Here is a 24,019-nt window from a genome sequence, read left to right as displayed (position 1 = left end):
TATATATTATCATATTCAATTATATGAAATTATATAATTTTGTTACTTAAATATCCTTTTTTATAAAATATTGAATTTTAATCAAGGTTTATCTTGAAATAAATTTAAAGGATTAAAATCTTGATTTAAATATAATTTACTCTTAAAAATAATTTATTCGGATAAATATGTGTTTGATTTTATTAAATCAAGAAGCTCGGGATTAAAAGAAGTATTAATTCGTATCGAATTTCAATTTAATTTAGTCAATCTATTAGATTTGGCCATAATTGAAACCAAATTGGCCATAATTATAATACAATCCTCCAATTGATTTTTAATTTGGTCAAAATTAAATAAATTTGACTAAATTTTAAATCTCAATTGGGTTTAAATTTTAAATAATCCCAAAATTTCAACAAAATCTCACAACTTCTATCCAATTTCCACCAAAAATAATTTTAAATTGTACTACATTGTACTATTTTTCCCCAACTTTGTCCTTCCCAATTTTGAAATTCAAAAATTGTATTATATTGTACAATTTCCCCCATTTTTTTTTTTTTCAAATTCTAATTTTGAAATTCAAAAATTGTACTACATTGTACAATTTCCCCAAAGACTATCTTCCACCTCACCTTATCTTCAATTTTTAAATTTCAAAAACACTCAATGACTTTTCTCCCACATTGGTGGATAACAAGAAATAAATCCTCATCATTTTCTATAAATAATTTTCTCCCACATTGGTAGAGAAAAGGAAGAAAAATCCAATTCGCTCCTATAAATACTACCACTACTTTGGTGGAAAGAGGGGTGGAAAAGTTTTTTAAAAAAAAAAAAAAAAACTAGAAAGGTGAAAAAAATAATTTGAGCAAAATAGTTATTTTTATTTAGTAAAAAAATTTTGTTTCATAAAGTTGGTCGGCTAATCAAAATTTTTGAGTTGCCGGCGGTATTTTTTGGTGGTGTTTGATTCCGACAAAGCTCGTAGTCTCGTTTTGCTGCCCCAAAAAAGGTACACACACTTTTTCCTTTTTTTTGTTTTATTATCGTTTTCTTCATCTTTTTTTTCTCCGTAGTTATAATTTTGTTTACTGGGATTGTTTGTTGTAGATGGACTTGAAGGTCATAGGACGTTGTGGTATCGATAAGTTAATTATTTTCATGTTCATGATATAAAAATGAGCTAGCAATAGTTGTACGTGCCTTTTATGACTTTATTCTTTGATTATTATAGATAAAATTTTAATCTTTGCTTAAAAGATGTACTTATGCTTTGTTAAACTTATTGTTAGTGGATATGTTTATTTTTAGCATGTAAAGTTATTTTCTTTATGTTGAAAAGAATAATTAATATTGATTGTTTCGCCTTTTCACCTTATTCTTTGATTATTTGGGATAAAGTTTAGATCTTTGCTTGAAAAACATACTCATGTCTTGTTTAAACTCATTGTTGGTGGATATGTTTGTTTTTAACATGTAAAGTTATTTTTTTTATGTTGAAAAGAATAGTTAATATTGATTGTTTTGCCTTTTGACCTTAATCTTTGATTATTTTGGATAAAATTTAGATTTTTGCTTGAAAAATATACTCATGTCTTGTTTAAACTCATTGTTGGTAGATATGTTTGTTTTTAGCATGTAAAGTTATTTCCTTTATATTGAAAAGAATAGTTAAATATTGATTGTTTTGCCTTTTGACTTTATTCTTTGATTGTTATGTATAAAGCTTTGATCTTTGCACAAAAGACAAACTCATGCCTTGTTTAAATTCATTGTTGGCGGATATGTTTGTTTTAGCATTGAAATTTGTTTCTTTTATGTTGGAAAAATAGTTATTATTGTTTGTTTCACCGTAATAAAAATAGTAATTAATTAATTCAAGAATTGGTTATTTGCTCGCTAATTATTTTAATAGATTTCAAAATTCTCATATAAGAGATGAAGTGCTAGTTTTATTTTTTATCCAAGATGTTTATTCCTTTTTTGTTCGCATGTTGTCTTGTCAAAATGATGAGAAAGTTCAAACTTTTATGACTAAATAGAATTATTTGGATATTTTTTACTCATGCATAGTATGATTGTTGAACGATATTTCACTTTTAGAGAGGCTAAATTTTTATTCTAATTTTCTTACTCCGGATTCTTGTATATGCTCTTTGTGTGTGTAAAGACTTGATTCATATCTCTCTTTTATTCATAATATCAAAAGAGTGTCAACGATATTTTAGAAATATAAATCATAGGTCGTTAAACTTTTTCCATAAAATGTTGGTTGTAATTTAGATGTATGAATTTTCGTTAATGTCGCCTTAATTGAAATTTAAAGATTCTCTTTCTTGAAGAGTTAATTTTTTTGAGTTAATTTTTTTTTCTTTTGTTATATGGATTAGTGTATATGTTTGTTCAATTTTAGAAGTCATGAGTATTTTTCTTGTTGCCTCATCCCTTTACTTTCTCAAGTTTACGTTGTTTGTTTCTCGCATTAATTTATTGAATACGGCCTTCTTCCTTTTACATTTATTCATTCTTAATATGAACATAAATCACGAGGCATGTAAGTGGATCTCTTTGCGTTGCATTTTATCCATTGACTCTCATTCTTGTTATATGTGTGCAAGTGTTCATATCATTGTAATTCAAAAATTGATTCTTGATATTTTCTTTTGCTTTGAAATATGTAACTATTATGTTTTGAACGTATATTAATTTCCTTATCTTTTCTTTGCATGCAAAAAATATCTCAAGTCCAAATGGACTCCTCTCCTCTTGCATTTCGTAATAGGTCAATGAGGCTCACCTCTTCGAGTCAAGTCCGAAGTTCAAACCCAAGGTCCACTACATGACGTGCGGATGCTAGAAGATAGACGAAGAAGGAAAATGAGTCAAAACCCATTGATGAGGTCACTAAGAGACTTGAAAAGTCTCGATTTTTATTAATGTCTTCTTTTTATTTATTCATTTAGTCATTTATTTATTCATTTATTTGGGTCTCGAAGTCAAAGTTGTATTTTAATACAGGTGAGGCGGATTTTGACCTCAATGGTTCGAAAACTATCTTAGAACAGGTTGTGGACCGAAAGCCCAATATTTAGATTAAGACAGGTGAAAGTGGGCCAAAAGCCCAATTAGAATAGGACAAGGTCTATTTATTTGGGCCCAATGGCCTAAGTCTTTTATTTTCTTTTCTTCCCCTTTTACCTGCTTTGTTATTAATTTGTTTAGACTTAGTTTAAATCTCTCTTAAGTCGTCCAAATCTATTTTACGCAAGTCTTTTCCTAAAATCAATTATTTTTCAACAATCAATCTTTCTTTTTGAAGTTTGTCAAAAGATATTTTCAAACAATCCAGATAACCGCAAGTTATCGGATACTCTTGGTGCCTTAACAACCTTCCAAGAGTATTAGTAGGAACCATTTACTCAGAATTTTCAAAACTTAAATGATTTTTTTTTTTGTTTTGGATCGTTTAAGTAATTTTCAAAGGCTTTCGTAATTTCTTTTTAAATAAATTAAGTGGCGACTCTAAATAAGTTAAAATTCCGCAAAACAATAATAGTTTAAAATTATAACTTAAATTATTACTATTAATAAGTGTGAAGAAGCAGGCACCTCTTCGTCGAGATGTCTGCTTCAAACCGAATTACTATATTGCCCCTAATTAATTATTATAAATCATTTACGTATTAAACAATTAATAATATTTAATAAAATAAAAGTAAAATAGACATCTATGACATGTCTACTTCAACTCTTTCAACCGTGATTTTATTATATTATTTATAATTAATTATTATAAGTCATCTCATTAAAAAACTAATAGTAATATTTAATAAAAAGGATAAAATAAACATAAAATCATATACTAACTCCTTATGTTTTAAATTAACTTGGCGTCTTATATGAGGCTCACTTAAATTTTTTTCACAAGTATTTTTTTTAGTAATTTTGCTATATCACTTCTAATTAGTTGTTATAAGTCAATTAAGATATGTCTACTTCGTTGCTTCAATCGTGATTTTACTAAATTATTTTTAATTAATTATTATGGTTATATAAGCATTGTGCCACATAAATTAAAATAAAAGAAAAATTTGAAATAATTAAAAATTTAAATTATTTTTAAAATATAACTAACTATCAATGCCACAAAAGTTTTAATAAGGAGAGTAATATATATTATTGAAAATTACATAAAAAATATTATAAATTACAATAGATATAATTTAAAATATCTAAAAGATTTAATCTGTTATATATTTCAAAAGTACGTAAAAAATAATATAGATCACAATAATTAACAACTTGAAAATTTTTTAAAATATAACACATTTGATTAACTCTATAAATTATATCGGTGCCACTTAAATTGGAATAGATAAAAAATATTATAAATGAGAATAAATAAAAACTTAAATTATTTTTAAAATATAATTGACTATCAATGCAACAAAAGTTTGAATAAGGAGAGTAACATATATTATTTAAAAATTATTATTATAAATTATAATATTAACAATTTAAAATATCTAAAAATATATTAAAAATACACATAAATTGAGAAAAAAATATTTATTAGGTTCGTGCTAGCACGGGCCCCTTGATATCTAGTATAATAAAAAAATGATTGAAAAATGAAGATGATAAATATATAGTAGTTTTACTTTGAGCTACTTGAACAAAAAAGAATGATAATTACACTATAAATTACCAAACATAAGTGAGATGTAATTTAATTAATAAATTAATGATATAATATATAAAATGCACAACTATGAAAATGAAATATTGGAGAGTAATATAGTGCATTGTGTTGGTTTGTAGGGAATCCACACATTGAATATATATATTAAAAAAAAAAAAAAATACGCCCACACAACGTCTCATCTATCATTAAAAAAATTTAAGTTATAACTTTAAACTATTAGTATTTTTTCATTATTTTAATGTATAACTTCCATCGTACTTAATGTATAAAGACAAACACAAGTCCATCGTCATTGGAAATTGAAAGTAAATAATGTATTGATAGAATTTTAAATATAGAATAAAAAGGGTAAAAATATCTAAAAGTTAACTAATTTATAGTGTAAACGTAATTTTTTGGGATAATACCTACGAAAATACCTGAAGTTTAACCAAATTACCCCCTAAATTTTTTTAATTGGAATTAATTCCCCCCCCCCCCCCCCCCCGACATTTTTAAAGTGGAATTAATCCACCCTCAAAATGTATACTCAGTTTTTTCGGTGGGAAGTGTGGTACACGCGCCGTTTCTTCTCCATTTTATCACTTTTCAACATTTTTTCACCATTACAACCATATTAAATATTCCAAATGATTACATTGAGCTTATGGAGAAAGTTTTTTCAAATAATTGAATGGAATCTTCCATTAATTTTCCATTGAAACTCGGAAGATTCAATTAGCGAGTTCCATTAATGGAAGATTCAATGAAACTCGCTAATTGAAACTCAATGGAAGATTTAATTTACATTAATGGAACTCGGAAGATTCGAAAAATTCATTAATAGAACTCGACAGATTCGGAAAATTTAATTTCATGATTCAATTTCCATTAATGGAACTTGAAAGATTCGAAAAATTCATTAATGGAACTCAGAAGATCGGAAAATTTAATTTCATGTATGAAGCTATTCAATCTTCCATTAATGGAACTTGAAAGATTCAATTTCCATTAATGAAACTCGAAACTAAATTAGCGAGTTTTCGAGTTTGAATCTTTCGAATCATCCATTGAATTTCAATTAGCGAGTTCCACTAAATTATAACCATTGAGTTTCATTAAATTTCAATTCAACAATGGAGCAACAATTGTTGAAGAAAGAAGAAAGAAGAAAGAAGAATGAAAAAATAAATAAAAATATAAAATGTTAAATAATTATAAAATTAAGGGATTGTTTGGCAAAAAAAAGAGTTTAAAAACGTTTTTAACACTATTCACGCGCTCAATGCATGTGAATCACACGCAGTGTGCCAAGTGGCAGATATATGCCATTAAAATACGAAAAAAAAGTCTGGGAATAATAAAACCCCTACAAAATTCAGTATGCTCAACTAGTAATCCGATCAAACTTCAGATATTTTTATGGATATTATCCTAACTCTTTTTATTATGGCCAAAAGAATTTTTTCCGTCCATTTATTGGCCGGAGATGCAAAATGTCAAGTGAAGTTACATAGCAAGTGTGTGCAACGAGGCAGTCCGCCAAAAAAATGTCAAGTGAAGTTACATAACAAGTGCGTGCAAAGACGCATAATTAAAACTACCCTCCCTTCCTCTCATTTTTATGTATTGCATTTTCATTAGATATTTTTTCCATTTTAAAAAAATAATTTATCATTTTTTAGTTCCTTTTAAAATGAATGATCTTTTTTCTTTTTCAATAATATTTAAATTTTAACTTTACACGTGCCATGCTTAAAACCACAAGATTGAAAGGTCTTCTGCTATATTTGTCACAACTTTAATTTAGGATCAAAGGAATTAAAAGTTTTCTTACTTTTTTAAACCCCGTGTCAAGTCAAATTAGGTCATTCTTTTTTAAACGAAGGGAGTATAAAATTTGAAAAATAAATAATAATTTTATAAAGTATATAAAATTATTCCTTTTAAAATTATTTTAATATTTATTTTTTAATTATTTTTTTATTAAATGAGATTTAATAAAAATAATATTGTTAAATACTCCTTTCATATTTGACACAGTGATTAAGAAAAATAATTAATAATATGATTAGTTTATCATAATACTTCTATTAAATGATGTTTATATTTTAATTTAAAGAAAAATAATTAATATAAAGGATAAAATATCAAATAAAAACTTTATCTCTTGTTAATTAATGAAAAAATAAGTAAAATGAGAAATTAAATTAAAAAATTTGAGATGAATAATTTAAAAAAGAGAAAGTAATTTTTAAATAAAAAATATTACAATCTTCTTTAAATCAATCAAAAGAAAATGATGACAAGTAAAATAGGGGACAAAGTACTATTCATATTCAATCAACTCAACAACTACTTTAAACCGACCCCCTTTACCTCTCCTCCTAAAACCACACACAGAAAAAAGAAGCCACTCTAAACAACAGCTGTTTGCTTACTTTATTTTCGAATTAAAAAGCAAAAGAAGAAACAAAGAGTTTACTTAGTCAAGGTGCATAGAGACAAAACGAGGCCTTGTTTAAGAAAGACGCGTAGAGCGCCGAAAAAGGACGCGTGTCTGCTCAACATACATAGTGCCTCCTCTTTCTATCTGTCCCCCTCTAAAACCCAATACATTTCATCCGTTACGGAGCCAACGACGGCGAATTGCATCAATGCACAACGCACATACATGAACTATTTTATAACTAGGGGGTCCAATTACTAGTATTATATTGAATAATATATTATAATAAAATAAATGTTTATATGAATTATTATTTTTAGACAAATGTGTAAACTTACGAGTAAAAGTAAAAAAGAGTTGCATTTTATTTGGACTTCTTGTTGAAATAGTTATTTTAATTTATAAAATTATGAAAATTTTATTATATTTTTTTAATATTATTTTATCATTAAGTGAATACATAAAATGTAAAAGTCCAATTTATATTTTGAAAATATAATTAATAAGACTCCTTCAACAAAAATCAACTTTTAATTTAATACTACTTCTTAAAGAAAATATTAAGTTAATAAAGAATAAGTAACTCTGTAATTCCCTGTGAAGCATATTAGTAAATAAATAAAATCATCTCTTTTAACCAAGAAAAAAAAAATGAATAACAGGGAGCAATAACATTGGGACAGCTAATATGTATTACTGTCAGATAGTTTGCGGTTATTGGTACGTGAAATGTGACGCCTGCCGGCTGCCGCATTACGTATTTTAGTATTCTATTATTCGACGCTCTCTTTTTGAATTGGTCCTCGTCTATTCCTTACTTCAATTCAAGTACTCCCTTTTCTTCTTCTTATTCACCTTTTGGTGTTTGTCGCTCACGCTTCAATAATTTATTTCTCTCCTTATTTCATTTTATGCAAATTCCCATTTTTCACCAGAAAATACAGTGAATGTTGGATCGAAATTTTAATTCACAAGTAAAAAAGAAAAATAGAGTAGCTATAAAGCTTATTACATAAATCTATCTTTCAAATTTGTTAAAATATTGAAACTAGTTCATGTTCTAATTAAACACTTTAAAATATAATTAAAAATTTTATTTTAGAGCTTAATTTGACGTCACATATCAAATGACGTAGCATGTCAAATTAAATGAAAAAGTAAATAGAATCATGCTACGCGTAAAAATTAGGTAATATGCCTATTGAAATTAAAGACAGTAAAAGCGTGTCACATGTACAAGTGATATGTTGTAATCAATCAAATATGTCTTGTCACTTAAATGTGATTGACTGAAAGAAGTTTGTTCTCATCACTACTATTTCACTTTACAATTATAAATAGGAATCTCATAATTTATGAAAAAGGGTAAGAATTCTAACAACAAGAGAGAACTCATGAATTAAACATCACAAATTTCTCTACTAGGTGCAAGTTCAAACAATCAAATTTCAAAAGCCCGTATTCAAACACAACTCAAGATCCAAATCATCAAGTTCACAAATTAACACCAAGCTAGAAGGCTCTTGAACCTACTTTGAAAATTCAAGTCAAAAGAATCATACAAATTGTAACACTCACATATTTAAAATAAAATACAATGATTCTTTTGATATTTTCTTTTCTCAATTATTATTTCTCTGACTCAAATTTTATTGTCTACAAATTATGACATGCACATTAGAACATATTCTGTTAACTTTACATTCATATTTCTTCATATTTTATTTGTGATTGAAGTTCATCTTTTATGAATTAAGATTTGTTGGGGGAAAATTAGCATGCTCATCGAGATCAAATTCGTCTTTGATCTCCTCTCATATTTATAAATTATATCTGCAAATGTAAAATCATAAAATCACAAAAAACGAAAGCAAAGCTTCAAGACATTCAGTCAAATCTTAAAATAGAGGTCATTTATAGATACTGAAATTTTTTAGATTTCTAAAAACGAATTCAAATTCTTAGAGGTTACTTAACCATAAATACTAAATCATGTTTATTTAAATGAAAGCACATTTCCTTTTGAGAGTCATCTTTAATACAACAAACAGACTTGTACCCTTTTTCTTTACAGTAAAATTATATTTCGTTTATGTTTTGTTTGTCATTGAAGGTTATTCTCTTCATAAATTAAAATTTATTGTAAATATACACATTCACCTTAATAAGACTGTCCGGCCATGAGAATTTTATTTTTTCAAAATATTTTCTACTTTATTAAAAAAATAATATGTAAAATAAGTCTAAGCCTATTTTTATTTTTTTTACTTTAATTTTTCGTACAAAATTTTAAAATAATTTTAATCTATATTTATGATGAAATATAAATTTTAATTTAGAGCGGTAAATTTGATGAATTTTACGGTACAAAATAGCTCAAGTTATAGTACAAAACAGTAGCTTACACGTGTTTAAAGCAAGCGTGGAGTAGAAAATAAAGAAGTAATCTTTTTTCTTGACAACCAATAAATAAGCAAGTACTCGTACGACAACAAACCTCACTCCTCCTAATAAAGCGGCCGTCTAATAAAATAAAGATAAATCAAATATCCATAGCCTGCAGGCCCTCCAAATTGTAATCAACAACATCTTGTCTACATTAACGAACGCGTGCCACGTAACACACTCTTTTTCTCACTATTACTTTAATTACACTCACAATGGCTTGGGCGGCGCTTCTCACCTCCAGTCAAATCCCTTGTTGACCGCGCCCCCCATCCCCACCCCACCCCACGCCCTCTTTTACCTCCCCTCCATTCCCCATTATATAAGCAGCCATTCGCTTAACAAATATTGCAAGCACAAAGTTACATTTTGTTCACAAAAAAAAATGGCTCTGAAAAGTAAGGTGAGTAGTAATGGGAGTGAAAATGCGAAAGTAAATGGAGTTAAGGAGGTGCACTATAGGGGTGTAAGAAAGAGACCATGGGGTCGTTACGCTGCTGAGATCCGTGACCCTGGCAAGAAGAGTCGGGTCTGGTTAGGTACTTTCGACACGGCGGAGGAAGCGGCGAAGGCGTACGACGCTGCTGCGCGTGATTTTCGTGGACCCAAAGCTAAGACCAACTTCCCCTCTCCGTTTCCGTTAGAGACTCTTAATCAGAGCCCGAGCAACAGCAGCACACTGGAGTCATCCAGTGGAGAAACTGGTGTTCACGCGCCGATGGAGGTGGATCTCACGCGCCGCCTTGGCGCTGTCGCTCCGGTTTTTCATCAGCAACCGACGGTGGCGGTTCTTCCGAACGGTCAGCCGGTTTTGCTTTTTGATTCTTTGTGGAGACCGGGAGTAGTCGTTGACAAGGCTCAGTTGTCGTACCAGGTGGCGCCGATGGCGATAGAGTTTACTGGCGCCGCCGGAGGTGTTTCTAGTGTGTCGGACTCGTCCTCCGTTGTGGAGGAGAACCAGTATGTGGGAAAAAAAGGACTTGATCTCGACCTTAACCTTGCGCCACCCATGGAAATTTAATTTTATGACGATTATAATATAATGTAATTTTTCAACGAGGGGTAGAGAGCTGACAGAACTAATGGCTGATTTTTGTAAATATGCTAAAAAGTATCATTTCGTTTTTTGGCAGCTGAGGGGTATTGTTATGTATGTTCTCTTGCTGTTTCTACCATTTGCAACTCAAATCCTGTTTAGATCTTTTGGTTAATGAGAAAATTCATGTTTTCTCCTTGCTAATTTTTATCTCATGTTCATCTTTTAGTCTATTTTTTAGATTTGGACCTATTATTAATAGTTAATAATACTGTAGAAGTTCATTTTCTCATTTCTAAGACTTCTTTATTGGTTATTGTTATGCTATGAATGGAGGGCAACCTATTATGGATAAGATTCCTCAAAAACAATTTTATCTCATATCTAAATGCTTGAATTGCCGGCCAAATTGATCACAAATCTGAAATAGAATCAAAGAGTCGTGATCTAATATTTTATATAATATAGTAAAAATGGAGAAAAAATTATTTCAACTTTGATCTAGATTCATAATTTGTGGGTTGCAATGTGAAAGTGAATGTGATTCGTTTTTAGGTGGTGTTTGGCCAGCTGTGAGACTGAGAGGCTTTTTGATAAATGCAAAGAATTGTTTCTTTTTTCTTTGTGGGCAAGCCGAAGGAAAAAATAGTTTGTTAAAGATATGTTATATGTCCAAGGGTAAATCTGAAAGCGTCATTATAACAGGTGTCAATTTTGAACAGTGAAGTTGCTCCACAAATCTACGGCAGGAAAACTAGTTGAAATTTGATTTTATTTGCATATCTACAGTATAATTCTATTTAAAAAATATATATTGAGTGGTAAAGTATATTAAATAATAAAATTATAAAAAATAAATTTCATAAATTTTCTAAATTAAATAAATATAATTTACAAGTATTATTAAATGAATATAGTAATAATTAAAAAAAAAAACAATATTTCGTACTTTTAATTTTAAATTGTTACCAACAAATTTCATTGATGAAAACATAAATATGTACACCATTACAACATATAAATTGGTTCCAGTAGAAAATGAAACAAGTCACCGACGAGGAGATAAGGAGGAGAGTATATGCATTCCAATTGGAAGTGAGAATTCCGTGTGGAAAGGGTACATGTCGTGTCTAAGGTGGACGGCACGTGTGCTATTCCCCTCTACTCTGCCATCCATCTTTATTTATTTTAAAAAGATATTCTCTCCGTTTTAGCCATTTGATTCAACACAAAATTTAAGAAATAAGAGAAGATTTATTAATTTTTACCAAATTATTCTTTATAAAAAAATGTGCTAGTATTTTTGTTTAATTAAGTGAAATTAATAAGAATAAAAGTAGAATTATATCTTTAAATAGTTAACAAATAAAAAAAAATAATATTTTTTAAGAACAAATAAAAATAAAAATAATGACACACAAAATAAAACAAAATAAAGCGGAAGAAATAATAAAAGAATCTCAATATGGGGCGCGCAGATCATTTCTTGGTAAGAAACAAGAAAGAAGCAGCAGACAACGGGGTTTATATTATCGGTCCCACCTTGTTCGACTTTGTGTCTCTCTCGGCCCCACTTCCTTCGCCGCCGGATTATCTACACTCCATTTATTACTCTCCTTCCTTTCATTTTACTTATAATTTTAAAAATAATAAATTTTATTATTTTATTTTTTATTTATAGTAATAATATTTATTAAGTATAAAATAGCTATAAAAATTATAATTATTCATATTTAATGTATATTATAATTTTTAAGAATAAAATAAAAAAATAATTAATTTTATCCTAATTTTGATAAGTGAGCAATTAGTGTGAGATATTTATTTTTAATAAAATAATCAATTAAAATAAGATCAAAAAAGTATTTATTTGATGCATCATTTAAATTTTTTTATTTAGGGGTGAATTTTCCTAACTTAAATTTATTAATTAAATTCTAAATTTAATTATTATTATATTATATAATTATCAAATATTAAGGGAGAAAGATAAAAATATACATAAACCAATGATTTTATAAATTAAATAATTAATTTAAATAAATATATATTTTTTTAAAATCAACTTAAACGAAATAGAGTGGATATCTCTTTTTTTTTTTTCCCCTTATTATTATGGGTCCGCCATGCGGCGGCCATTGACAGCTATAATCATTTTTTTGTGTGTGTACATGTTAAGATTTCATATAACCAGCTCGACTGTAAACAAATGGTTGCTGGTTGGTTAGTAAATAATCTTTAAAATATAATTATATATTTATATAGAACCAAATGTAGGCATTTTACTGAAAAATGTTGTGTTTGTTATGCTATAATAAAGAATAAAGAAAAGTAATAATAAAGAAAAGAGTAGAGCGAGAATCGAAAGTAATTGTTATTTTTATTGAGTGATTCTTGAAGGGTTATTTATAACGAAGAAAATCATTTTATTTATAGAAAATTTACTTTTAGTTTTCACTAAAATACAGATATTTTAAATCCTATCAGATATCAATTAGATCTTAATAGACATTTATTATAGTGTAAATACATTTATAACACTCCTTTTGAATGTCTAATTGGTAGATAATGTGTCTCGTTAAACTCTTAATAGAAAAAGCCAATGAGAAAAAAATCTAGTGAAGAAAAAAGAATACACATCTCTGATAATACACATTTCGGTTGCCTCATTAAAAAACTTACAAGGAAAACTCACTGGGACAAAACCTTGAAAAGGAAAAAGAGTACAACACATATTAACTACCTTTGCATCCCGATCTTATGCATCTTCTTCTTGAGAGTTGCAGTTGGAAGATACTTGGTGAATAAATCTGTCACATTGTCACTTAGACGAATCTGTTGTACATTAATATCACCATTCTTTTGGAGCTCATGTGTATGGAAAAACTTCGGCGAAGTGTGTTTCGTTCTATCTCCTTTTATGAATCTTCCATTAAGTTGTGTTATGCATGCTGCATTATCTTTATAAAAATCATGAGTACTTTATCACATGTTAAACAATATTTTTCGCGATTGAGATGTATCGTAGACCTCAACCACACACACTCTCAACTTACTTTATGAATAATTATTATCTCAGTATGGTATGACGAGCACTACCAAAAAAAGGGCAAAAAGCGACGAACTGTGTCGCTTTAAAAAGCGACGAGAAAAGTGACACTGTCCGTCGCTTTTTAAATTTAATTTTAATTTTTATTTATTTTTAATTAAAAACTACGGCCAACGTCTTAATATCTGTCGCTTTTTTCGTGGATTATTGTGCTAACTAATTAACAAATAATTTATATTTTTTTTAATAAATGCGACGGATAGCGTCGTAATAAATTTAAAAATAATAATAATTAATTTTTTGAAAAGCAACGTAGTCCGTCGATTTATTAATTTGATTTTTATTTGTTTTTATTAAAAGCGACGCACAACGTTGCTATAATTTTTATTTTTTAAAATTTTAATTCTAAAAAAGTGACGCTATCCGTCACAATTTGTAATTATTTTTAATTTTTCTTTATTTTTTACAAAAAGCGACGGACAACGTCGCTTTTGTTAAGATTAAATAAAAAATTATTTTTTGAAAAGCGATATTGGCCGTCAATATTTGATATTTTTAATTTAATAATAAATAATTTTTATATTTTAAAAAACTAAATTAAATATATAAATTTTTAAAAAGCGACGGACAACGTTGCTTTTGTTAAGATTAAGTAAAAATTTATTTTTTGAAAAGCAATGTTGACCGTCAATATTTGATATTTTTAATTTAATAATAAGTAATTTTTATATTTTAAAAAACTAAATTAAATATATAAATTTTTAAAAAGCGACAGCGAACGTGGAAATTAAGTTAACTTTTTAGTCCACCCATGGCAACAAACCCGTTTCTTCTCCTTTTCTCTCTCTCTTCTTTATTCAACACCACGCCTCTCTCCCTGTCCCTCTTTCTTCGATAAATTTTTAGTCCGAATTGCGACTGTTTGCTCAAATCGAATTTGGATTCACAGAGTTCTTCTATACAGAAAAAAAGGTAAGGTTACTATCATCTTTAATTCTTGGGCACTATCATCTTCTACAAATTTGGTTCGAACTATTCACATTCAATGGGTCAAATCTTAGTTTGAAGGTGGTTAGAAGGTGTTTAAGCAATTAATTAGCAAAAACACAAATCTACTTGAAAAATGAGGTCTTATATTCAGTAAATTTGACCGAAACTTATATTCTAGCTGCTCTCAACTTTTTTCTCTCTTTATGTATGATTTTGGATGGACAATTTTATTTGCATTATTGTTAAGATTCGCTGCCATGAATTTAATATTTTTATATCTTCTACCAGTTTGTTTGGGTTTGACACATACCTTCTTGTCACTTGGTTCCAACTACTAGAGATATCACTATTTCTGCAGATATGTGCTTGGACGTGTGTGAGGGATGTTTTATTTTTGTTTTGCACCGTGAAGTCAATTATGTTTTTGTCTCTGTGGATGTGTCTGTCTATGCGATATTTTGTTTTGATTACACATTGTGCACTTGTATCTTTTGAAGGTTTGAAGTTATACATGTATCAATTACTGGAATAAATTGTTGGCATCCTTTGGTTATTTGAACTCGTCCAGTGTTAATACCTTTCTATCTTCCTCTCATTCAGGTTTAGTGGCTTACAGTTTAGTATTAAGTTGCACCAGTCATCCTTTCATTTGATACAAAATATAAGCAAAACTAAATTCACATAGCAATGACTAATACATACAAAGTTTGAGGACACAGACTAACTGTTACTTGTTATGTGACTGGAAGTGCGAGAAAAGAGCTCTAAGACTAGAGGCGGGGAGTATCCAATAAGTTCTACAGAGTGGCAATGGCCTTGCCAACTTTATCATTGAGCTGAACATGCTATCACGTAAGAGCAGGCAAAGAGTCAATATTCATTGGCTAAATTAGAATCTTAAAAGTGAAAAAGCTCTTCTATAGTTGTTTGGTAGCTAATCTGGCTATCAGGTGATACCATGGCTGAAACTGAATGTGGGTGTGGAAGTGTCTAAGTGTTTAACCTGGGTGGTGATCTTCTACCTTTCTGCTTCTTATCAAAGGCAGAAGTTGATTGTATATTATAGGGGTCACCAGTGGTGGGTGCTCCTACTTGACGATTAGTTGTTTACAACATTTATTCATGATTGAGGAGGAAGGAAAGGATTTTGATGTCAAACGTGGATGTATAACTATCCACCTGCGGTGCTTAGATTTGTTCCATTGTTTCAGAATCTCTGCCTGTATGTATATTGACATCAATCTTAGCCTGGTAGACACATTGAGTATAAAAATATTGTAAACGACAAGGACAAGATATAGTCACATGGACCATATTTAGTATTTTGAATACCTTTTTATAGTGTGTTATATAGCTTCCACCTCCAGTCCTGATAAGCATTTTCTTTTCCCACCACCAGCATCATACAGTCAAAAGTTAACCTTGTATTCAATTATTGTAGCATTAATTTTCTATTTTTTTTGCATCATCTGCTGTTTGATGGTTATAACTTAGTCTGGCGTTTGGTTTGGGCAAAAAATGTCTCATTCTATATTAAAATTTAGCCTGTTTGTGATCTTTTCCTTAGTAGAACAAATAGCAGCATGTCATCTAGTCTGTCACATATAATCCATCTTCGAACACTACTAGTAAATGCTATCCCATCTAACATAAGATCATCCATGTTTTGAAATGAATACAATAAGAATGTTCTTGGTCATCTAACAGTTTGTATGATTGCTTAACTTCTCTACGATAAGCAGGACAAACTGCAAAAGCTTTTTTTTTCTTCGCCAATATTCAGAAGCATAGGCGCCTCAAATAGAATCTCCTTCACACAAATACATACAATGCATTTATGTTTTGTGTTTATTATATTGTTATCTTTGGCATGAAGTAGACATATTTTGTATAACAACATAGTGAGCTTTGTAAGTGATCCTCGTGGTTAAAAATACATAGTAATGGTGTACAATATCCAATATAGTTGATGTTCTTCCTTATAACATCTATGGTGCATAACAACTGTTACATGCCATACTTATTTGATGAGAATTAAGTCCAAATATTGGTGACTTCATAATCTTTAGTTAAGAATAGGAAAAGAGTCTGCATAATATTTTCGCTTATGAATCATGTTAATGATTTTCGCTTATTTCATTTAAAAATTCATTTTTAGTTTAATCCCAAAGATTATTCTTCAAAGAATGACCTTATTTAATGTTATGTCGACAGAAATCCTAGTTGAAGAACAGAGATAATTTGATGCTTTGATTTCGTTAGACTATCGCTTGCCTCTTTCTCTTCAAATTAGGCCAAAACAAAGGTAAGTTTGTTTCTCTTTATTTTCTTATAGTGAGTCTTTATATGTAATGTAATGGTGGGATTATTTGCTGTAGAATACTTCTAAATTCATAGCTTTTGTAATGATTATATGGTGTGAGAGGGACATGCGACACCTCTACTTATTAGCTTTATTAAATTTATTGAATTATCTGACTTATATTACAATTGAGAATGTGAATTAGTGAATAGAAAATGGTTAAATGTTGTCAATTGAAATGTGAAGTTATGATTTAAAAATGATTGAGTGTAATTACTTGAAATTGTGACTTGAAAATGGTTAGTTAAATGGGTACTTGAAATTATGAAGTTGTGACTTGAAAATGCTTAAGTGTAGCTATTTGAAATGTGATGTTAATAACTAGAAAATGGTTAAGTGTAGCTACTTGAAATATGAAGTTAATGACTTGAAAATGCTTAAGTGTAGCTACTTGAAATGTGATGTTACTAACTAGAAAATGGTTTAATGTAGCTACTTGAAATATGAAGTTAATGACTTGAAAATGCTTAAGTGTAGTTACTTGAAATTGTGACCTTGTGACTTGAAAATGGTTAAGTGTAGCTATTTAAAATTGTGAACTTGTGACTTGAAAATACTTAAGCGTAGCTACTTGAAATATGAAGTTAATGACTTGAAAATGCTCAAGTGTAGTTACTTGAAATTGTGACCTTGTGACTAGAAAATGGTTAAGTGTAGCTACTTGAAATATGAAGTTAATGACTTGAAATGCTTAAGTGTAATTACTTGAAATTGTGACCTTGTGACTTGAAAATGATTTAGTGTAGCTATTTGAAATTGTGAACTTGTGACTTGAAAATGCTCAAGTGTAGCTACTTAAAATGTGAAGTTAATGACTTGAAAATGCTTCAGAGTAGTTACTTGAAATTGTGTACTTGTGACTTGAAAATACTTTAGTGTAGCTACTTGAAATGTAAAATTAATGACTTGAAAATACTTAAGTGTAGCTACTTGAAATATGAAGTTAACAACTTGAAAATGCTTAAGTGTAGTTACTTGAAATATGAAGTTAATGACTTGAAAATGCTTAAGGGTAGTTACTTGAAATTGTGACTTTGTGACTTGAAAATGGTTAAGTGTAGCTATTTGAAATTGTGAACTTGTGGCTTGAAAATGCTTATAGCTACTTGAAATGTGAAGTTAATGACTTGAAAACGCTTAAATGTAGCTACTTGAAAATGATTTATGTGTATTCACTTGATATCTGAACTAATAACTTGATTTTTATATGTTTTAATGTAAAGTTGCATATTATTGAATATCTATATTTTTGTAGATGGATCATCGTCTGTGGGTGTATGATATGGATTATGAAAATGTTGGTGGTTTAAAACCCCAATATCTTGATGGCGTTAGAGGTTTTATCGATCATGCGATGTCACTAGATTTATTTCAAAAAAATGGAGTGGTTAGGTGTCCTTGCACTTCATGTAGGTGCTTGAAGTTTTTTCAACTAGATATAGTTATGATTCATCTATATCGTAATGGATTTAAGTCAAGATACTTTGTGTGGGTCAATCACGGAGAAAGAGATGGTTCGAATGGTATATTTTATAATTAGTTGCCTGTGAATGAATATGACATGCTTGTACACGATCGACATGCTAGGATTCAACATGCTAGAGTTCACCATAGGGTGCAACATGATAGGGTACAACACGAGGATAGGATTCATGAAATGGTCAATGATACTTTTGGTATTGGGGATGGGATGGAACCCGAACAGAATTTAGAAGAAGATCCCATTAAAGAAGCAAGAGGTTTTTATAAACAATTAGAAGAGGCCAGTCACCCACTATGTGAAGGGAGTCTGGATTCTACTTTAACTGTTGCAGTTAGATTACTGAGTATCAAATCTGATTGGAAAGTTTCTCAAGATGCTATGGACTCTATGATTAGTCTTTTGGGTGAACTAGAAAATCCAGAGTTGAACATACCCCAGATTTTTTATCAAGCAAAGAAATTGGTTTCCAAGTTAGGATTGTCATATAATAGAATCCATATGTTGTTCAATAAGAATGATGTTGAATTAGAAAATTGTAAGTTTTATGAACATGCTCGTTATAAGTGGACTCCCGGTGGAAAGATGATTTCAATTAAGGTGCTGCACTATTTACCTCTTATACCTAGGCTAAAGAGGTTGTATGCTTTGATGAGTTCTGCTCCACACATAAAATGGCACTATGAAAATAGAAGGCCATCAGGTGTCTTGTCTCATCCGTTAGATAGAGAAGCTTGGAAATACTTTGATAGAACTTATCCTGATTTTGCTAGTGAATCAAGAAATGTTAGATTGGGGTTATGTGCATATGATTTCACACCATTCTCAAATTCTGGCACACCTTATTCTTGTTGGCCTGTATTTATTACTTCATATAATCTTCTACCTGAAATGTGCATGACAAGTCCTGACATATTTCTAAGTTGTATTATTCCAGGTCCCCGCAATCCAAAATGTTTGATCGATGTATATCTCCAACCATTGATAGATGAATTACTACAATTATGGCATGAAGGTGTAGTGACATATGATATATCAACTAAGCAGAATTTTATTATGCGTACCAATTTAATGTGGACTATTAACGATTTTCTTGGATATGAGATATTGTCTGGTTAGATGACTGCTGGAAAGTTAGCTTGCCTATATTGCATGGAAAATAGTAAAGCATTCATTTTAAAGTATGATCGAAAAAATTCCTGATTTGATTGTCACCGTCAGTTCTTACCACGAGTTTAGAAGGATGAAAAATGCGTTCTGAAAGAATAAGATTGAGATTGAGAATGATCCATCACCTCCGTTACTAGCAGGACATCAAATTTAGGAGAGAGTTTGTAATTTTCCTAAAGTTACAGATAGTTCACCTTCTAAACTTCCTGGATATGGTGTTGTACATAATTGGACCAAACAAGGCATATTTTGGGAGTTGCCGTATTGGGGGACTGTAAACTACGACATAATTTTGAATCTATGCACATGAAAAAAAATTATTTTGATAATTTATTCAACACAGTCATGGATGTTAAGGGCAAGACAAAAGATAATTTAAAAGCTAGAATGGATATAAAAGAGCATTACAAGAGAAAGGAATTGTGGTTGAAGGAAAAAAGAAAATGATAAATTGTTTAAGCCCAAGGACAGTTTTTCATTCACATTAGATGAGAAACGAGAAATATGTGAGTGGGTTAAGAATTTGAGGATGTTCGAAGGATATGCTTCAAATTTAGAAAAACGAGCGGATATGGAAGAAGGAAAGTTGATTGGTATGAAAAGCCATGATTGTCACGTTTTTATGAAAACCTTGATTCCTATCGCATTTAGCCACCTTCCTGAGAGGATATGGAAATCAATCACAGAGATAAGTTTGTTCTTCAATGATTTGTATTCGAAAAAGTTGTTGGAGAGTAGCTTGAACATAATAGAGCAGAATATTCCTGTCATCACTACTAAGTTGGAGAAGATCTTTCCATGTGACTTTTTTGATGTGATGGAGCATCTTCCAATTCACCTCATTGAAGAGGCACATCTTGGAGGTCTTAGTTCAAATGAGGTGGATGTATCCAGGAGAGGTAAATTTTTTTAAACTAGTGTCAGCATTTTCTTAAAAAAATTACTTTTATCTCCTTAAGATAAAATTTTGCAGGAAAATTGGCTAGTGCAAACAAACTATTAAGCAAAGGGGAAAGATTAAAGGTTCAATTTGTGAAGCTTATATTGCAAATAAAACTGCTTATTTTTGTTCGTTCTACTTTGGGGATGAAGTGCCATGTAAAAGAAATAGGTCCAATCATAATGATGAAGGTGATGGTGATCCTATGTTTCCATCTATATTGATTTTTAACAATTCGGGTAAGGGATCGAAAAGTTATTGTACGCGAGCCCTCACTGGTATGGAAAGAAAATCTATTGTCACACATGTTTTGCTCAATTGTTCAGAAATTCAACCATATCTTGAGTAAGTGTTAATGATGTTATCGAATTATATTAATTTGTTAAGGAAACTTCACTAATAATTTTTTTTTAATGATGTACACTTGACAGTTTATTTATTGGGAGGGAAAACCACGGAAAACACGACTTATTTGAATAACCCGGTGACCTATCAATTGTAGAAGTAGGATTTTTGGCAAGCAATAAGCACTTAAATAATACAATTCAAGTGTACCATCTTCTTTCTTATTTCGAGAAAAAGGTGTGGAAATGGGATAATGATGCCATATATATGAGGTTTTTCGATTGGCTGCAAGAATATGTAAGTACGAAAGATCATATGTGCATTTCCTAAAATTATATATAGGTCATTTAATAAAATTTATATTTTGATTTAATGATATGTAGGTTTTGGATGAACATAGTACCGCCGAATATTTGCCATTGGTGAGAGAATTATATTTGGTCCTGCAACTCAAATTCGGATAATGAATAAATATTGTGTGAACGGTTTCAAGTTTCAAATCGGGAAAGTTTCCAAGTATAAGAAAACTAATAACAGTGGCGTGCGTGTTGAAGGTGATGTCGACGGTAATGGTCAAATCGTTGAATTTTTGGATGTCATATAAGAGATATTAGAAGTCAAGTATCTGGTTGGCCAAAAAAAAGATAATTCTATTTCGGTGCAAGTGGTTTGATCCATCACATAGAGGTACCAAGGTGAATCAACAACATAATATAATTGAAGTTAAGCACATGAGGAAATATAATCGCTATGATCTCTTTATCATTGTACAAAATGCCAGACAGGTATATTATGCTACATATTCATTGCGCAAAGATAAAACTAATTGGTGGGTGGTTATAAATACTAAGCCTGTGGGGAGAATTGAGATTGAGAATATGTCAGATGTGGACTACCAGAATGGAGTCGCAGTTGTTGATCAAATAGTGAATGATGAGTTGAAAAATAATCTCGAACATCCTCAATGCATATTAGAAGAAATTTTTGATGATGAGATTATTGACATTGAAAATACTGCGGAAGAAATAGACGAGGGAAATAAATTATTCTGGGAGGATGAATGAAACCATGAAAATGAAACAATGGATGATGAAGAATGGGAGAGTGATGGAAATGAAACAAGCAATGAGGAAGATTGAGAGAATATCGATTAGCTTGTTAGTTTTTTTACTACCAATACTTATTTGTTCATACTTATGATTTTTTTTGTATTCTAATGATGTAACTAAGAACAGGGTTCTTGCTAATTTGATTGCTGTTTAAGTTTATATTGTTAATTGTTGAACTTTGATAATAATTATTCTTGATAAAAATATTTGTTATTTATATCACAGTCTAGTGGTTGGATCTGGGATTTTTTTATTGAAATTCTCTGATTTGGCGTTCTCTATAAATGAATTTGGTGCATGTCAAATATTGTTTGTTGCATGTGACTCTAATTATACACTTAGTAAGTTCATCTGGTTTCACTTAATTATCTCTTTCTAAAGAATACATCTATGGACAGTTTCTGATCAGTCTTGCCATTTGCCTCGGAGACATCCTATATAATACTGATGTGGTGCTATAGGGAAGTAACTCTTATAACTGCTGCTTCTAATATGTTTCTTCTCTTTTTCTGTCACATGTGGTATATTTCAAATCAACTCAAGTATCATACTACTTTTAAGATAGAATCTACAAATTCTCTTAGTACATGCTTATTTAAGATCCAAGCATGCCGCCAAAGTTGGTACCTAAATTCTGATGGGAGCACAAGACTTCTATATCAAAGATCTTCATTCAGATGAACAACTATTATGATTTGTCAGCTAGAGAGATTTGTAAAACATTCATAAGTTATTACAAAAGAGTATATATTTTCTTTACACTGTCAAGAAAAACTTGTGCTATTTAAAGATATCTGTGTTAATACTATAAAAAAAGCTTGACAGTTAATTTGGTGCTTATTAGAGAAAACATAAGGTTGAGTTCAGTTTATTTGTATTCTTCTTCTTTTATGTAGTGATAATCCTTCAAGTTGAGCCAGTCTGAAGTAGGGAGAAGTAACTCAGGTGAATTTTGAGAGTCCATTATTATTATTTTACTATGATGCTTCTAAGCTATGCTGTAGAAATAGGTTGTTGGGTTGGTTTGAATTTATTGTGGTGCTTCATAGATAAACTTGCTCTTTAAAGCATGCAATGTTATGATCCGAAGGTCTGACGGTGTATCATTCTTTTACTTCCTATAGCCCCGTTGCACATAATCAAAACCATTAATCTATCCGTCATTGAACTGTCTATTTTTAGATATATGGATAGACAACTGAATCTCTTGTTCCTTCGGAACCTTTACATTTTATTTTATTATTCTGTTTTAAGCCATCCCACTTTGTGGGATTACACTGTGCATTCCTTTCCAATGACCAGCTAATGGCTGCATTAGCTGGTAATCCCAATGGCCAACTAACGTAGCCATTTTTCTGTTTTCCTGAAATACCATTAACACATGTAAAAACACATAATAATTTAGCTAATAGGCAATAGCTCCCATTTCTGTGAAATATGATCTTGAATTCTGTTTGGAACAATTGCAGCTTTTCATTTGTATGCTAAAATTTTCTAATTTAGCCATCTCACTTATTCTTGGTAATTATCATTTTAGTAACACCATTTTTCACATATGCATTCTAGGATTATTTGATTATTCATTGTTGTAGGGGGTGCTGGCTCTGGAAGAGGCACTGTCTAGAGGGTTACCAATTCAAAAAGAGAGAAGTTCTTCACACTTCTCTTGAAGGGATAGATAACAATTCGTTGGTGGAATTGGTTCTATCTTCTCTTCCAGAAGAAACACAGAGGTGTGGTTCAGATACTATGTTACAACTGAATCATAAGGCAAGTATTTAAAACACTATAATATTATGATTTAAGGTTGAACATTTCGCGTGCTTATAAATCAGTTTCTTGCTAGATGCTTGTGACCTATGCGTTACCACTATCATAAAGCCTTGATGGGTTATCTACGTAGTCACTTCTCTCTTATACAAAAGAAAATGAGAAGGAATATTTTCTCTTTTTAATTTATTGTAGAGTTCTGTCC

The 24,019-nt window shown here is 30.1% G+C and overlaps 2 protein-coding genes across 9 annotated transcripts; both read left to right on the top strand.

Moving 5' to 3' along the window:
* Positions 1–9,618: 9,618 nt before the first annotated feature.
* LOC107878344 (ethylene-responsive transcription factor 4) lies at positions 9,619–10,803 on the top strand. Its single transcript, XM_016725301.2, has one exon. It carries the CDS (start codon positions 9,949–9,951, stop codon positions 10,582–10,584), a length of 636 nt encoding a protein of 211 aa, XP_016580787.1. The 5' UTR covers positions 9,619–9,948; the 3' UTR covers positions 10,585–10,803.
* Positions 10,804–14,430: 3,627 nt separating this feature from the next.
* Positions 14,431–23,813, top strand: LOC124900097. 8 transcript variants are annotated; one of them, XR_007057817.1, is made up of 8 exons: positions 14,441–14,620; positions 16,853–16,943; positions 19,418–20,549; positions 20,624–20,935; positions 21,022–21,232; positions 21,319–22,092; positions 22,941–22,989; positions 23,637–23,813. XR_007057817.1 is itself a non-coding variant. In XM_047415400.1 (5 exons), the coding sequence occupies exon 3, from the start codon at positions 18,562–18,564 to the stop codon at positions 19,597–19,599; it is 1,038 nt and encodes a 345-aa protein (XP_047271356.1). In that variant the 5' UTR covers positions 14,431–14,620; positions 16,853–16,943; positions 18,256–18,561; the 3' UTR covers positions 19,600–20,935; positions 21,022–21,232; positions 21,319–22,261. The 8 variants fall into 8 exon arrangements, 1 of the variants encoding a protein (XP_047271356.1); XR_007057818.1 differs by having other exon boundaries at positions 14,438–14,620; positions 19,418–20,935; positions 21,319–21,357; XR_007057819.1 differs by lacking the exon at positions 20,624–20,935.
* The last annotated feature ends 206 nt before the right edge of the window (positions 23,814–24,019 follow it).

The sequence above is a fragment of the Capsicum annuum genome, chromosome 7 (genome assembly GCF_002878395.1).
Source record: "Capsicum annuum cultivar UCD-10X-F1 chromosome 7, UCD10Xv1.1, whole genome shotgun sequence".
In the NCBI taxonomy this organism is placed as follows: domain Eukaryota; kingdom Viridiplantae; phylum Streptophyta; class Magnoliopsida; order Solanales; family Solanaceae; genus Capsicum; species Capsicum annuum.
This window is presented reverse-complemented; position numbering and strand designations above follow the sequence as displayed.

Coding starts and splice junctions, on each gene's coding strand:
- LOC107878344 (XM_016725301.2), top strand. CDS start 9,949: ATGGCTCTGAAAAGTAAGGTGAGTAGTAATGGGAGTGAAAATGCGAAA.
- LOC124900097 (XM_047415400.1), top strand. CDS start 18,562: ATGCTTGTACACGATCGACATGCTAGGATTCAACATGCTAGAGTTCAC.